Source organism: Marmota monax, unplaced genomic scaffold, assembly GCF_021218885.2.
Source record: "Marmota monax isolate L192 unplaced genomic scaffold, Marmota_monax_Labrador192_F-V1.1 WCK01_AAM20220418_F8-fsc00004, whole genome shotgun sequence".
NCBI classification, from domain to species: Eukaryota; Metazoa; Chordata; class Mammalia; order Rodentia; family Sciuridae; genus Marmota; species Marmota monax.
The window spans coordinates 28,859,432-28,875,267 of NW_026692881.1; the positions used below are offsets into that span (position 1 = coordinate 28,859,432).

General features: G+C 41.7%; 1 protein-coding gene across 6 annotated transcripts in view; it reads right to left on the reverse strand.

The window, feature by feature from the left end:
• Positions 1 to 15,836, reverse strand: part of Ablim1 (actin binding LIM protein 1) — a 271,582-nt gene that overhangs the window by 170,288 nt on the left and 85,458 nt on the right. For 4 of the 6 annotated variants that reach the window (XM_058581323.1, XM_058581322.1, XM_058581324.1 and 1 more), the window contains exon 1: positions 14,854 to 15,112. The exons of the other annotated variants lie outside the window; for them this stretch is intronic. In XM_058581323.1, coding sequence (XP_058437306.1) covers positions 14,854 to 15,097 — 244 coding nt within the window. In that variant the 5' untranslated portion in view covers positions 15,098 to 15,112. Of the gene's footprint in view, positions 1 to 14,853; positions 15,113 to 15,836 lie in introns of those variants that run through there. 6 annotated transcript variants of the gene reach the window in all.

Sequence of the window (15,836 nt, forward strand, 5' to 3'; positions counted from 1 at the left end):
ATTATGCCACAATGGCCACACAGACAGCCTGATCAAACACAGGCTGGGTTTAAATTCCAGCTCCACCACGTGCTGAGTGACCTTGGGCAAATTATTTTCTCTCTGTGGGATTCAGAGGTCTCATCTGTGAATGGTAATAACACTCCACTGGGGAGGTGGTAGGAGGACGCCAGCTTCACGGGATGTGGCCTGCTTGGTTGTACGGGGCCTTGTGCTTTGCTTACCTGCTTTGCTGTTACACTGAACTTTATAATAATTTGGCCAAGTGAAGTACAAGGGGAAAGTGGGGCACGCATTGTCAACAGGTGGGATTTGCACAGTATTCATCTCCCATTCCTGCTGCCCCATGAGTACTGAATTCCAGTGGACCCAGGGCGTATTGGAATTCAGGAACAGAGTCAACAGGGGAGTTAAATGGTCGTTTTTCATTCAAGCCATTTTCTTTGAAGGTAGAAAGAAGGCAATGGGAACCCGATCACTCCTATTCCTTGCCTGATTAGCCAACCTACCCACACTGAAAATACAGAAGGAAACGCAAAAACAGGACCACCCCTGCCCCCTTCCCTTTCAGTCCCTGCTGACTCGTCAGTAAACCAAAGATAGAGTATTGTGGAATAAGCATGTATTAAGGATGAAATAAAGCCAGGCGTGGTGGTGCATACCTGTAATACCAGAGGCTAAGAAGGCTGAGGCAGGAGGATTGCGAGTTCAAAGCCAGCTTCAACAAAAGCAAGGTGCTAAGCAACTCTGTGAGAACTCGTCTCTAAATAAAATATAAAATAGGGCTGGGGATGGGGTCGAGTGCCCCTGGATTCAATCCCAAGTACTCCCCCCACACACAGAAAAAGAATTAAAAACAAAATAAAACCACTGTGTAGGTTTGCCCAGCATTTCTATTGTTCTGGAAATACATATGTACTTTCAATCTATGAAATGGATTTGTATGATTTTAGTGACTCCATGTGTGAATTAAATGCTCTTATATTTGCATTTAAAATTGATATTATATTATGCAAAAGAATAAAGGAAAAATTCAGGTTAATCATTTAAAATTTAATTTCACCACAGGACAACACTGAATAGCAATCAAAATGCTACAAGTTGGGAGAGAGACCAAAAGAAAGAAAAAAAAATTATATTTTATATTTTGGCACATTTTTTCCTACATTTTGAATAAGGAGTTCCCACATTTTCTATCTGCATTGGACTTTGTGCTTGGCAATGGATGGGGATGAGAGTTGTTCCTTATGAAATGAAAGTGCCAGGCATAGAGAAGGGACACAATGAGGACTGATAGCAAATGCTATTGGTCAGCTTCTCATGCTTCATCAAATTACAACAGAATAGGATAAGTTCCAAAACTTCAAATTCAGGTTTTCAAAACCATTTTAGGCTATCAGGAGCTTTCAGTAGTACTGAAACTGGGAATTTAACCTGTACTGACATAAAGAATTTACCCCCCTCCTGATACCTTGTCATGTGACCTTTGCTGGCAAATGAGTAAAAGCTATGCGATGCCATCAGTCCAGGAAAGCATGGCTTTGACACTAGGAAATCTTCCCTGGGAGAGGAAGGAATGCTCAGCTTCTTTGGTCATTCAACAAGTATTTACTGAGTGCTCACTAAGTCCTAGAAAATGTTTCTAAGTGCTGGGATACCACAGTGAAAAAAAGACAAAAACAAATCTCTGCTGTGGAAGAGTTCCCATTCTGGTTGGGGGTTGGCACAGTAAAACATATGTGAGGCTTAGATGTGTAGCTGACAGGAAGCGTTCAGTGCTATGGAGAAAAATCAAGGAGGATAGTGTGGTTTTAAGCAAAGTGGTGGAGAAAGGCCTCTTTGAGAAATGGCCATCTGAGTAAACACTTGACGGTGGTGGAAGGATAAGCCGTCTGTACACCTGCAGAAAGCGCATTCCAGACAGGGAACAGTAAGAGGCAGGCGCTTCCCCGAGTCAAGGACATGCAAGAACAGGAGTGAAGGCAGACAGGTGGAAGAAGTCAGGGTCCTTCAGCTCCTGTAAGGCCCTTGGCTTCTTCCATGAGTGATGGAGAGGGAGGTGAGAAGCCAATGGGGGCTCTGAGCAGAGGCAGTCACATGATCTGATTGTCCTCTCCATGGGATCCCTCTGGTGGATGTGACTAGTGAAGAAGAGCGGGCATAGACAATGGGCTGCTGAATTAATGCATGAAATGAAAAAGAGCTCAAGATTGAGAAGAATGTATGATAGAATGAGAGGGGGAAATGATTATAGAAATTAAGAAATGAGAACTGAAGATCAACATAGTATCAATACTGAGTAAGAAATGAGACATCAAAGAACAGAGCAGATGCCAATAAAATATCTAATTCCTAGCACAGAAAAGTTAAAGATAATTTCAATAAAAGCAGAAGAAAGATCCTACAATAATGAGAAAAAGCCATATATATATATAGAGAGAGAGAGAGAGAAGGCTTCAAATTTATGTCTGAGAAGTAGAGAATCTAAGAATTAGAAGATGTATTCAAGGATTAATACAACAGTGCCTTCCAAGATGAAGATAGATCTGAACTTACAGATTTAAAGTGTATAGATTTAATATTTTGGCAAGAGTTGACTCAGAATGCTAATCCAAGTCCTACACTAAGCTTTTGAACTTCAAGGATATCATTTTCCAGATACCAAGACAAAAATAAATAAATAAATAAAAAGCCTATCACCTAGGAAAAGAGAAGAACACAGACTACTCTTAGACTTCTCCACAGCAACACTGATGCTTGAAAGACAAAGGAATGTTTAAGTCAGCTTCGCATTTCTGTGATGAAAATATCTGACAAGAACAACTTAGAGGAGAAGTTTATTTGGGGCATACAAATTCAGAAGTCTCGGTCCAAAGCTTACCTCATTGCCCTGGGCCCAAGTGAGGCAGGGCATCAGGGTGGAAGGGCATGGTGGAGGAACAGAACTCCAATCATGGCAGCCAGGAAGCAAAGAAGTTGAGGGAAAGGGTGGCAGAGAAGATGAACCCTTCCAGGCCATGCCTCCAGTGACCCACCTCTTCCAAACACAACCCACCTGGCTACAGTCACCACCCAGTCAGTCCTTTAAAACTAGGATGAGCTGATTGGATTGTGAGAGCTGTAACCTATCATTTCACCTCCAAATATTCCTGCATTAATACAGGAATGTTAATAGGGACAACTCACATCCCTATACCCGGGAGTCTTGGCAAAGGGAAGTGTGTCCCAAGAACCTTACACCTAGCCAAAATGTTGTACAGACATAAAGACAATGGAGACCACCAAAAACCCAAATGTGCTCAGACTGTACAAAACTATGAACCCTTCTTGGGAAAAGAATTTAACAACAATAGCCAGCCAATTAAGAGATGAGTCGAAATAAAGTCAGGAATGAAAACTTAGAGTAAACGGAGTAGCGATGAACAGTGAATTCAGTTACAATGAAACTGAGACCATATAACCAGGTTATGGTTACAGAAGAGAATGAGAATGTTTTGAGCAAAGAACATGAAAACAATGTTATAACTAATGAAAACTAGGGAGTAGGTAGAAGAGGAGTACCACAGTGTCACTGTCCTTGTTTACCCCACAGGAAGTAATTAGGAGCACCAATCTGTCCTGTGATTCTGAACATAAGCATCTCAAAGAAACAATCTCAGATAACATCACCCAATTGCCTCATCTTTGCTTGGAGATGTGCAAAATCTCACCACTGCTTTTATAGCCCAGTTCCATTTCCTAGACTTGATAAGAAAGGATATCACAAGGCAAACGTATCTTCAGGGTTCCTTAAAAAAAGGGACATAGCATACTGTTCCCTTTTAACTGACTGTATCTAGATTCTTAGTTCAAGAAACAAAATTGTTCTAATTCATTTATATCCCTACAATCTTTCCTCTAGAGACTGATGAATAAAACAAAGATGAATTAGTTCTAAGGTTACTCAGCTTATCTTTCCAGTTATTTAGGCTATATATCCATGAAAACGCCATAGAATTCCTGTGGCAAGATTTTCATTTATCAATACTCACTGTCCAGATGTAAGAGCATTCCTTGGGAGACTCTGCCCAGCCATTCCTCCTCTGCCCTCATTCTGCCTCTCTTTTGGGAAGGCATTGAGCCATGACTCTTCCCCTTGGCTAGATACAGCCAGATTCTTAGCAGATACCGGATTGGAGAAAGACCCATAGGTCGTTGGCCAAGGACATACAGTATATATTCAGTCTTGAAAAAAGATGAATTGGGCCAATAAAGTTTTCATTCCTGAGAATCTGAAGTAAGAGATAGTCTCCATAAGTACCAGTCAGTAGTGGAGACTTGCATTTAAAAAGTAGGACTAGATAGAAGCAGGCATCACAGAGCCATGTATAGGGCCAAAGTTCTAAGGGGTGGAGTGTCAGAGGAAATCTAACAGGAGGGAGGAGACGGACATTCCCCTGAGCTGGGCTGCTGGTCCTGGAAAAAAGGGACTGTAAGTTATCCCTATTTTTATGCTAAAAAAGGGGGGAAATTTTGCTTTGACTCACTGGTCACTTTCAGTTAGTCCACCACTCAAGATTACAGGGAACAATACCCTAAAGAAACCAAACATGTTCAACAAACATTATTTTTTTTTCTCAAGTGAATCAGTAATTAATTGGATCATTTTACTGGGCAAACACAATGGAATTTGCGTGTACATGTACTGGGCTAAAGGGCTTCTTCCTGTAAAATATTCAAATGAGACTACTTGGATGAACTTCAGTAACAGGGGTCAGAGCTCACATCTACCTCACAAATATTCCCCCAATGTCTTTTCAGACGGCAGTTAGGTTTGGGGGAAAAGGAAGTGATTTATGACATTTATCAAGCTCTACATAAATGTGTCATTTTATTATGATATTCTATTGTCTAAATTTTAAAAAGGGAGCTTATACATATCCGTAAACAACTGAATATATCTGCAATTCAAGCAGATGTGCTAGTCCTCTATGCCACTGTCCAACTGAGCTGCATTTCTTTCTCTTTTTTTTCCCTACATATTTTTATTGGTGCCGTATAGTGGTACCTGCTGATGGATTTGTTGTTACATATTTGTACAGGCACACAATACCCAATATAACAATATACTTTGGCCATTATCACTCCCCAGCACTTCCTCCCTCCCCGCCTCACACCTCAGTCCCTTTCTTATATTGATCTCCCTTTGATTTTCATGAGATCCACCCCATCTTTCTTTTCCTTTTTCCTGTCTAGCTTCCGTATATGAGAGAAAACATATGTCCTGTCCCTTAACTTTCAATGTAGTTTTGATTTGCATTTCCCTAATTGCTAAAGATGCTGAACATTTTTTCATATGTTTATTGGCCATTTGTATTTTTTGAGAGGTGTCTGTTTAATTAATTTGCCCACTTATTAATTGGGGTATTTGATTTTTTGCTGTAAAGATTTTTGAGTTCTTTATATATTCTAGATATTAATCCTCTGTCAGAAGAGTAGCTAGCAAAGAGTTCCTCCCACTCTTTAGGTTCTGTTCTCTCTTCACATTCCTAATTGTTTCCTTTGCAGTGCTGAAGCTTTTTAATTTGATGATATCCCATTTATTAACTCACCATTATTTCCTGAGTGTTAGGGGTCCTATTGAGAAAGTCATTGCCCGTGCCTATATGCTGGAGTGTTGACCCTACATTTTCTTCTAGGAGTCGCATAACTTCTGATCTAATTTCTAGGTCTTTGATCCATTTTGAGTTGATTTTTGTGCAGGGTGAGAGAATAAGGGTCTAGTTTCAGTCTTCTACATGGATAACCAGTTTCCCCAGCACCGTGTATGTTTTTGGCACTTTTGTCAAGAGTCAGATGACTATAGATGTGTGGGTTTGTCTCTGTGTCTTCTATTCTGTACCACTGGCCTGTACCAACAGCCACTGCATAGAGAAAATGAACTGGATCAATCTTGGTATCCTTCTTAATGAAGAAGCTAACCAAGAAACGTGTAGGGAGCAGCTGCTTGCATCCTCGTTAAACTCTTAACTGCCCAACTAAACCAGGGTCTATGTGACATCACGTTCAGCTGAAGTCTTGCTAAACAAATTAATGTCACATAATATTACCATCAGGGATAATACGGGACAGACTGATGACCTCACCATCTCGTTACTTATGAAATAGCTGCCACTCCATCAGGACTGCTGATTACCAAGTGATGACAGAGTTTGTGCCCCTTAAGGACAAGTCTGGCCTGCGGGAAGGATAAGAGATGAATGTACCCAGCCGCACACTAGAATCACATAGTAGTCCATCAGGGAAAAGACTGATATGAAACAGAACTGAAAGTTGTTCCACTAGGCCAGAACATTCCAGCAATGTCAGAAATGACCTTACAAAATATCTGGGCCATCATGGACAGAAGGGAGAAGGCTGGATGCTGGCAGTGGCCTCAATAACTTGACCTTTCATCCCAAGTCCATCTGTATCCCATAGGGTCTTTTTCTGTGTCATGAGAATTCTCCTTCTCTACTGGGCTACATGCAAACCTTTGCGAACTGGGTTTTTCTGGGCACTGGAGTTGGAATGTTCCCAGGCTCTGATAAATTTCAGTTGCTGTCTTTGCTTGTGGAACTTGGAGTAGGAGAGACTTCTAAACAGCAAGCAAATGAATCTTGGGGCTACAGTAAGGCACTTTCAGCATAAATAAGTAAATCAATTAAATAATGTCTCAGAGTAAAGGCCCTGCTTTTCTTTACACGGTATGTCTATAGATCTCTAGGTTGTACGGATATAAGCAGTTTTGAAGATTAAAGATATAGGATATAAATAGATATGAATGTATGCTTTGTTTGTTTGTTTGCTTGTTACTGGAGAATGAACCCAGGGGTGCTTTACCACTTAGCTACATCCCTAGCTTTTTTAATTTTTTATTTTGAACTAGTCTCACTAAGTTGCTTAGGGCCTCGCTGAGTTGCTCAAACTGACTTCAAACTTTTGATTTTTCTGCCTCTACCTCTGGAGTTGCTGTGCACCACGACAGCTGGCTGGGATTTTTTATTTTGGTAAAAACAAGTTATTTCACAGATAGGAGGAACTTGAGTTTAATTTTAAATTGTATCTAGTGATAGGAATGCAAAATAACTGTGGAAAACAGTTTAGTTGTTCCTCCAAAAAAGTTCAATATAGGATTGTCATGTCCCAATAATACACTCCTAGGTATATACTCAAGAGAATTGAAAATACATACAAAATGTTGCATATAACGTCCAGAGAAGCATTATTCATAATAGCCCCAAAGTGGAAACCATGCTAATGACTGGTAAATATGTAAAGATAATGTGGTATATCCATATAATGGAATATTACTGGACCATAAAAAGAATGAAATATTGATACAGGCCACAACATAAGTGAACCTTGAAAACATTATGCTAAGTGAAAGGAGTAGAAGACAAAAGGTCATGTCATAGGACTCCCATTATATGAAATGTCCAAAATAGACAAATCATAGACACCTGGAATAGATGAGCAGTTACCAGGGGTCAGGTTATGCCAGTAATAGAGTGACTCCTCGTGGGTACAGGGTTTCCTTTGAGGGGAGTAAAACTGCTGTGCAATTAGATAGTGATGATGGTTGTAGATATACTTAAAATTATAGAACTGTACATGTTAGGATGACCAATTTTTTTGAAATATATCTCAATTTAAAATGTGCAAAGTACCTTTATTTACCAAGCACTGTGTTATACACTGGAGAAACTGACCACTAATACAACTCTTGCTAACAAGGAACTTACTGCCTGGTAAGTTAGACTCTACAGATACAGTCCAGAATAAAGGGGCTCAGAAGGCCATTTGTGCATCATACAGAAGGGTCCCATAAGAGGACCGTCCCCACCAGAGCTAGGTGGCAAATAAACTAAAAATACATTTGAAAATCCTCTGGTCTTCTCTTCCACCATATTAGAAACTAAGAAAGGAGGCCCAGAGGTCTTGATCCAATACCACCTCTGATCAAACAACAGAATTCTGAGAAAGTCATTTACTTCTCTGGGGCTGACTCTCCTGCTCTCTGTAAAAGTTAAATGTTTGATTTCTTTGCTATCGACTTAAAGTTTTATTTTTATCTTTAAGAAACATCTAGAGCCTAGCACGGTGGTGCATGCCTATAATCCCGGTGACTTGGGAGGCTGAGGCAGGAGGATCCAAGTTCAAAGACCTCAGCTACTTAGCAAAGCCATAAGCAACTTGGCGAGACTCTGCCTCAAAAAAAAAAAAAAAAAAAATTAAAGGGGCAGGGATATGGAGAAGTAGTAAAATGCCCCTGGATTCAATCCCCAGGGAAAAAAAATCTAGAATTCTAAAGCATATCACTGCCCACCTAGAGTTTTGACATATTTAAATTTGAAGGCCCTAAGGCATTCTGACTGCAGTGCCTTCTGCAGGCTGAGCAGGGAACCATCATTCTCCTGGCCTCTCTGTACCCCAGTGAACAGCACACAGACTACGATATCGTCCTGTTGGCACCTTCATCTTGCAATCCAGGGATGGTGTCACCTCCCTGTTGACTACCTGGCCACACCAATGACTAGCACAGCCTACTTGACCTTTCTGCTGGTAGTTGTGTCAGTGCCCAGCGCCATCACAAGCTCATGGCTGACTTGCCAAGCTAACAGGACTCTGTAATCGTAAGCACTGGGCCATGTTCCAACATCATTGGGACCAAATCATGCTAGGTCAGGGGTGTCTCGGAAGGTAGGCTGCTCTTGGAAAGATCCATACATTTTTAAAGCCAGTGTAAAAAAGATGTCGAACACTACACTTAAACAGACCATCTTACCCTCTAACTTTAGATTAGTTTTTTAAACACATATAATTAAAACAGACCAGGCATTTCAGCATATTTCTTTACTCCAGAGAGTAATTTCAATGGGAAAATTTCATGTGAAAGTAGTAACTTGCCCACATTCTTGGGCCTAAAATTAAAACAGAGAAACAAAAACAATCAATAAAACAAAAACAAGAAAGACTGCACCGAGCAGATTCAGACACTTGAAATAAGTAAAAAAAAAAAAAAAAAAGAATCTATTTTTTTCCTTCTACTCTATGAATAGAAATTATCCTTTCCTTCTCCTTATTTCAACCACTTGAATGCAGGGGACCATTTTACCCTCACTGTGTCCTACTGCATTCATTCATTCCTGCAAACATTAATTCATTCACTTACACTCCTACTGCTCTTTCTCCATGCCAGGGACTATAATGGAAAAAAATATGATCGTGGCTCCCTAGATGCCCTCAGGAGGGACTCAGCATGCTAAAAGGCAGACAGAGGCTAATAAATAGGCCACCTGAACAGAGACATACGCAGGATGCTACGAGAGCACAGCAGAGGATGAGGCAAGAGGCAGGAATGAGCCTCCCCAGGGAGAGGAACAGGGAAGGCTGCATAGGCCAGCAGAACAGTGGGTCCAGAGCAAGGACAGGGCGGACAGGCCTCAGTGACAGAGAAGTCTGCTGCGGGTGTGTGGGGGTTAACCGTGGGACACAATAGGAAGGCTAGGCCTGACGGTCAAGGGCTTAAAGGGTATGATTCTGGGAAATCTGATTAAACTAATGGACTGGGAGCTGCAGGCAGCTAACAGGGGTTACTGGTAACTGGCAAACTATCTAATGCTTTACCAGACAGCCGAAACCTCAGATCTCTCTGTCCGTGCCCTGCCAAGACCTAGAAGGAACTGGCCACCACGTGTCATTTCCATCCTCAACAGATCACAGGTCAAGCAAGACTGCTTTTTAAAGAGAACCATGTCTCCCAACAGACCAGATGAGACATGGCCATAGAGACTGGGCCCGTGAAGGAACAGGAGCCCAGCTGAGAACAGCTCCTGGTGGGCAGCACAGGCCTGTCACTACTTTGTATCCCAGAACAGTCACAGACAAGCCATGGGTCATCAGAGCAAGGCTGGGGGTGAGGGCAGACATCCTCTTTCCAATCTCCCAGGATTTTTTTTTTCACAGCCAAGCAAAATATCTACCTCAGTTTTAATTGAGGGTCTTCAGACTTGAGCCTAGGGTTGTGAGGAATTGAAATCTTTTCCCCACCATGGCCTCTCAATACCCCCAGAAAGATGCTACAGAAAAACTCCAGCATCTTGAAGCATCTGCTCAATGGTCCCTTTTGGCCATTGTCCCAAAACTCCCAAGACCTTCCCTGGGCCCTCTTATGTTTGTGTCTGGGGTTATGGACTAACAGCAGTGAACGAAGTGAGAAGAGGACATGAAAAGAAAAGTTAAATAACCACATGTTAGATATTATGGTTTGTTTGAAGACTGGTTGATACCACTTTGAGAAACAACAATGTACACATGAGGTCCTCTCAGTTATGTGACGTCTAAGTGCTGGGGTCTTGGGAGACCATCCCCGGTGAAGGCAATCCCTAGGGGCATGCTGAACACACAAGCAGGCCCCATCAGGTGCTAGAAGCAGGAGAGTTTCTTCCTATCTTCAGGGATATACATTGTTCTTCCAGGGAGGGGGCTGCCAAGTCTACTTCAGTCTCCAGCCTTCAGCCCAGAACATTCTTCTTTGGGATTTGGACTCAGCTGACTTACATAACCACTGAACCCTCTCCAGATATCCTTAGAGCTTTGATTAACAGTGCCAGACTCTTCTTGGTTGCTTGTCAAGAAGGTAATCACTCTAAATAGGCTTTTTCTTTTGTACTAGACCTAAGAGCTCAACAGGACAGAAAGAAACTCAGATTTGAAACTTTAATTTCCTACAGTAGAGTGCAGGGAAAACCAATACAAAACAAACAAACAAACAAAAAACCCCCTACAGGTAACATGCATTTATGAATTAGGGAAGAGAAATCTTTACTAATTTTTCTGACATAAGCAATTTGTTTTATGAAAGTCCTCAAATTTGGGTTGCTATTGGACTCAATTACAAAGTTATTTACTGACTTTCTTTGTGCCTGTGTTCACCAGAACTCGTGGATGACCCATGGAGGCAGTTCCACATAATTGTCAAGACTACGAAGTTACAATAAAAAAAAAAAACAATAATAAAAAAAAAAGACTATGAAGTTAGGTGTCAGGCAGACCTGGGTCCAAGTTTAGCTCTTCCACTCGCTACTTATATGACCTTAGGTGGGTCTCTTAACTGTATGAGTCTCAGTTTTCTCATATGTAAAATGAGGATAAAAATAGTTTTTGTTGAATTGTTGCAAATATTAAACGAGGAAAAAAATATAAAATACTTCATGACCTTTGAGACCTAACAGGTGCCCAATGAATGACAGCTGAGCCCCTTCAACAGTGCTGCGTCCTCAGAGGGTTATACCCACTTGCAAAAGTGATTTGTATGTTCACTGATATATTTGTTTTGTCCACATGTCCCAGCTTCTTCCTAATTCCTTTCCTGTTCTTAAGTGGGGAAAAGAGTTCCTTCCCTACCAACTTCCTAGGGTTGTTTTGAGCATGACAAAGGACAGAGGGACACTTGGAGAAGCATGAAGCCCTGCACAGCTCAAAGCAGGAGCTGAGAATCAGACAACAACAGGAAGCTACAGCATCTTGAGGCCTTTCTGGCAGCTGCAGGAGGCCTTTGCCAAATATTCCCAAGTACTCTGCCAGGAGCTGCTCCTGAGCTCACTGGTGCTCTGCTAGCACAGGAACAAGCAGGACTGCGGGAGGGGCACCTTCCTCCGAGCACCTGTCCTAAGCAGGATGTGCTGAGCACACATACTGGCTTCCTGAGAATCCCACTTCCTGTGCTGCATTTACAGACCTGAGCTCCAGCAACACAAAAATTGCATTGCTATTGCTTCATGGTGGTGGAAGGCAACCATCAAAATCATTTTAAAAACATAAACTATTTTTATTATTGTAGATCACTTTTAGTGTATGTTTGTATGTGCCAAAATATTAGACACTTGATATGCTTGTTGTCATTTAACCTTCATAATCAATACTGCCCCTAGACCTGGGCAAGCAAGGTCCTATCCATGACTTCCTTAAAAATGTCCAAGTCCCTTTCTGGTATCTAGGACCAGCAATGCTATCAGGGTGGGACATTTCAGGTTCCTCCTCAGAGTTCTCTCCAATGATGATCATCTTCTACATCTCTCCATGCTTGATAGAGGTTGACCAGATGCCTGGAGTAGTCCCGGGCATCATGCCAATGGAGTTTCTTGGTGGTTGTATGGGGCTTTGAGATGGCTCCATTCCAGGAAAAGAGCCTGAAAGGCAATTGCTTCCTCAGGTTGGCATGACATTTCATTCCCATGGTTGAACAAGAGTGGGTCATGGACACACAAAATGAAATTATTTCTAGAGACAAGGACCACCCCCCCACACACACACAAAAATGCCCAGGGTCCCATGTGGTGGTGGGGAACCTATTCTTAGCATTGATATAAGGTGTACACTCTTCCACGTAACATACAGAGAGGGGAACAGAGACTTGGAGATACCAACTTCCCAAAGTAACACATTTAGAGAGCAGAAGAGCCAGGATTCAAATTCTGGAAGGTCCAACCTCAAAGCACAGCAACAGCTAATCTCCCAGATTTCCTTATCTGCCTCCACTAAGATGCGGCTGCCCCAGTGAGGCTTACCCTTTCCTTATCCCAGGGATTTTTGATGCTGTTTATTGTTCTCTCACGACTGAACCTGCTACAAGCCATCATGCAGCATGCTCTCATTCAACTGCACTCTACCTGGATCCCTGACCTCCTGCCTTCTCCTGCTGACAGACCTTCTCTTTCAGGAACAGCCACAACTTATTCCAAAAATATCTGATTTGACTCTCTTTCAGTAGAAGTATTCAGTAGAAGCACCAAAGCCATCAACCATAAAATGTTAGCCCCAGCAGAAATCCCCATGTTTGGTTTTTATCCTAATTTGTGGAATAAGTTGGTTTTTTTTCAAAAAAAGAGATTTTAAGCATCCACCAGATGTGGGGCCAATATTTGAGGGAGGTGCCCAAAGCTGCAGGAGGCATGGTCACCTGGTCCTGAGCAAAGTGTTTTTGGAATGGCAGAAGCCATGGTTTCTCCATCCTCACTCCTTGCTCCCCTGAAAGGCCTGAGCTTAGAGTATGAAGTAAAGACTATTGGAGAGAGAAAGGATTGATTTTGACAGTGTGAGCAGTTGACTAGGTATCACTCGTAAAGGCATGTTACAAGGGGCTGTCACCATCAGCATCAGTTGGAATCGGAATCCTGTCAGGCCTTAGCACTATGCTGGCCACCAGCCCTTCCTTGTCCTAGTCAAAGCTCAGTACAGCCATAGTGTGATGTCACATCACACTCACAAGGATGGCTAGAATCAAAGTTAGATAAGAGCATGTGCTGGTGGAACCTATATATGAAATGGGAACACATATATGTTGCTGGTGAAAATTAAAAATGGAGCAGACACTTAGTAAAATAGCCTAGAAATTTTTCAGAAGTTTGAACATAGAGTGACCATGGGTCCCAGAAATTCCACTCCTAGGCATGTGCCCAAGATAACTGAAAACATGTCCATACAAAAACATATACCTGAATGTCCACGCTGGTGTTATTCATAACAGCCAAAAGGTAAAACGACCTCAATATCCACCAACTGAGAAATGGATAAACAGAATGTCATTAATCCACACCATGCAATATGGCTCAGCCCCAACAAGGAATGAAGTGCTGGTACAACTTAGATGAACCTTGAACACACTACACTCGGTGAGAGAAACTAGATGCAAAAGACCATATATTATATGAGTCCATTCCTATGAGATTTCCAGAATAAGGAGATCTACAGAGACAGAAAGCAGATCTGTGAATTCTTAAGGATGGGGAATGGGGCTGGAAGAGTTAAGGTGGGGACAGACAGAATAACTAAAGGGTATAGGGTTTCTTTTCAAGGTAATGAAAATATTCTAAAATTCACTGTGGTGATGACTGCACCCATCAATGACTGTACTAAAACACACAGAATTGCATACTTTAAATGAGTAAATTATACAACATATGAATAACTGTTAAAAATGAATTGCAATGAAACAGCTTAATATAGGCTAACTACTTTTTCTCACCTAAACTTAAAGCCATCTTGCCCTCCTCTCTGGCTGTCCCAGAATTACCAGGTATTAGTACGCTTTCTGTCATTCTTGACTCAACTACAAAAATATGTAAGGACTGTGTCTAATAGCCTTCTGCCTCCTGTACTAACTCAAGGACTGATTTTGACAGGGTGTGGCCAGATGGGCAGGTATCATTGTCATCAGTAAAGGCACCATTACAACTCCCAACTCTGAAAACTCCATCCTCAGACCTGGCTTTCTCTATTTCTTTCCCTGGCAGAAGGATCAGTGGCTACAGTTTAATGAACATCACTGAAAAGAAGTATCAGTAAGTTCTCTCAATATGAAAAACTATTTTTCTTTTCTTTTAAAATATTTCACAAGACAGCTCTCCCCAGGTGGCAGCACAGTTTGAACTCCAATTTTATTTAGGTCACCCCTCACTAGAATCACTCAGCTGCCTGCAATATTTCTTCTTTATTCCTCCTTTGTTATATGAAAGAACAACATCTATTGATAGAGATCATTCTTTTCCATCACACTTCCTATTACTAAAACTAATAATTGTAAAGGCTTGGAAAGAGATACATTTGTTATCGAGATTATAAAATCATGGGCTGAAATACTCTCAGAGTTGAGCTCCGTAGCTGTACTTAGGTTACATTCTCCATTTCTTCTACCCTCCCTCCCATTAATTATATATTAAGGATAGTGTTTCCTTTGAAGAACACTTTGGGAAAAATGGTTTAGATAGTACTTTATTACTTATGTCAATCACAAAACACGAAACCATGTCCAGACTGGGCTCTTTTACTTACCAAAAGGATCACAGCTGTTCAACCCGTGCTCAGGTGGGCCACGGTCCTTGGGATACAGAAACAACAAATAGGCAATGGTGGCTTGCCTGTGAGCAGAGTAGGGCATCCCAGGGACACTCAGGTCCTGGACAATCAGTCTCCTTCTGAAAGAGCCCCTGGTATTGCTTCTCTCAGATGAAGCGACTTTGCTTTTCTCAGAGAGGCACTGTCTCCCCAGACACTTTAAGCCAAGGAAGGAAGGCATTTTGGCATGGATGAGAAAGAAATGAAGAATGGACACCAGGAGCCCAAGAAACTGTGCTGCACCAGAGTGTGTTCTCTCTCTCTCTCTCTCTTTCTCTCTCTCTCTCTCTCTCAGCTCTCCTGAATCCCTATGATCTCTTTCTTGCACTGCCCAGAAAAGAAGATTAAGAAAGATGTATTTAAGAGATTACCCTTCAAGAGCTTAGGGCTCCATATTCTCAGTCAGATGATTAGGTATAAAAACAGCCACTACCAGGAACTCAAGGCTACGTGGGTCTGAGACACGAATGCATGTTTGAAAACAAGGTTGATGCTGAATCTAGAGCAAAAGAACAGGGCTGCAAAACCTAAAAGAATTCTGCAAATATTCCTAGAATATCCACATCATCTGGAAGAGTACTAAGAATAGGCCCAGGCATGTAGACTCATGTGTATATAATCTAAAAATACATAACAAAGGAGAAAAAAAAAACCTCCAGGGTAACAGTTCCAGGTTCTCCAGCATTTCAGATCTCACAGAGCAGGGACCTCAATTAAAGTTCCTCAGTTTCAACTAGTGACAAGTCCAGCTCCAGGCCACAGTAATCATTTCCTTTCCATGTTCTACAGGGGGACTCCTTCCCCTCATGCTGTCAAAATCCTCTGTCTCTTTCCACTCGTCCAAAGCTAATAATAGTTTCAAAGCTGTTTCATGTTTTTTTCTGTTCTTGCAGAATCAGCAGAATTAGAGGGAGGAGACA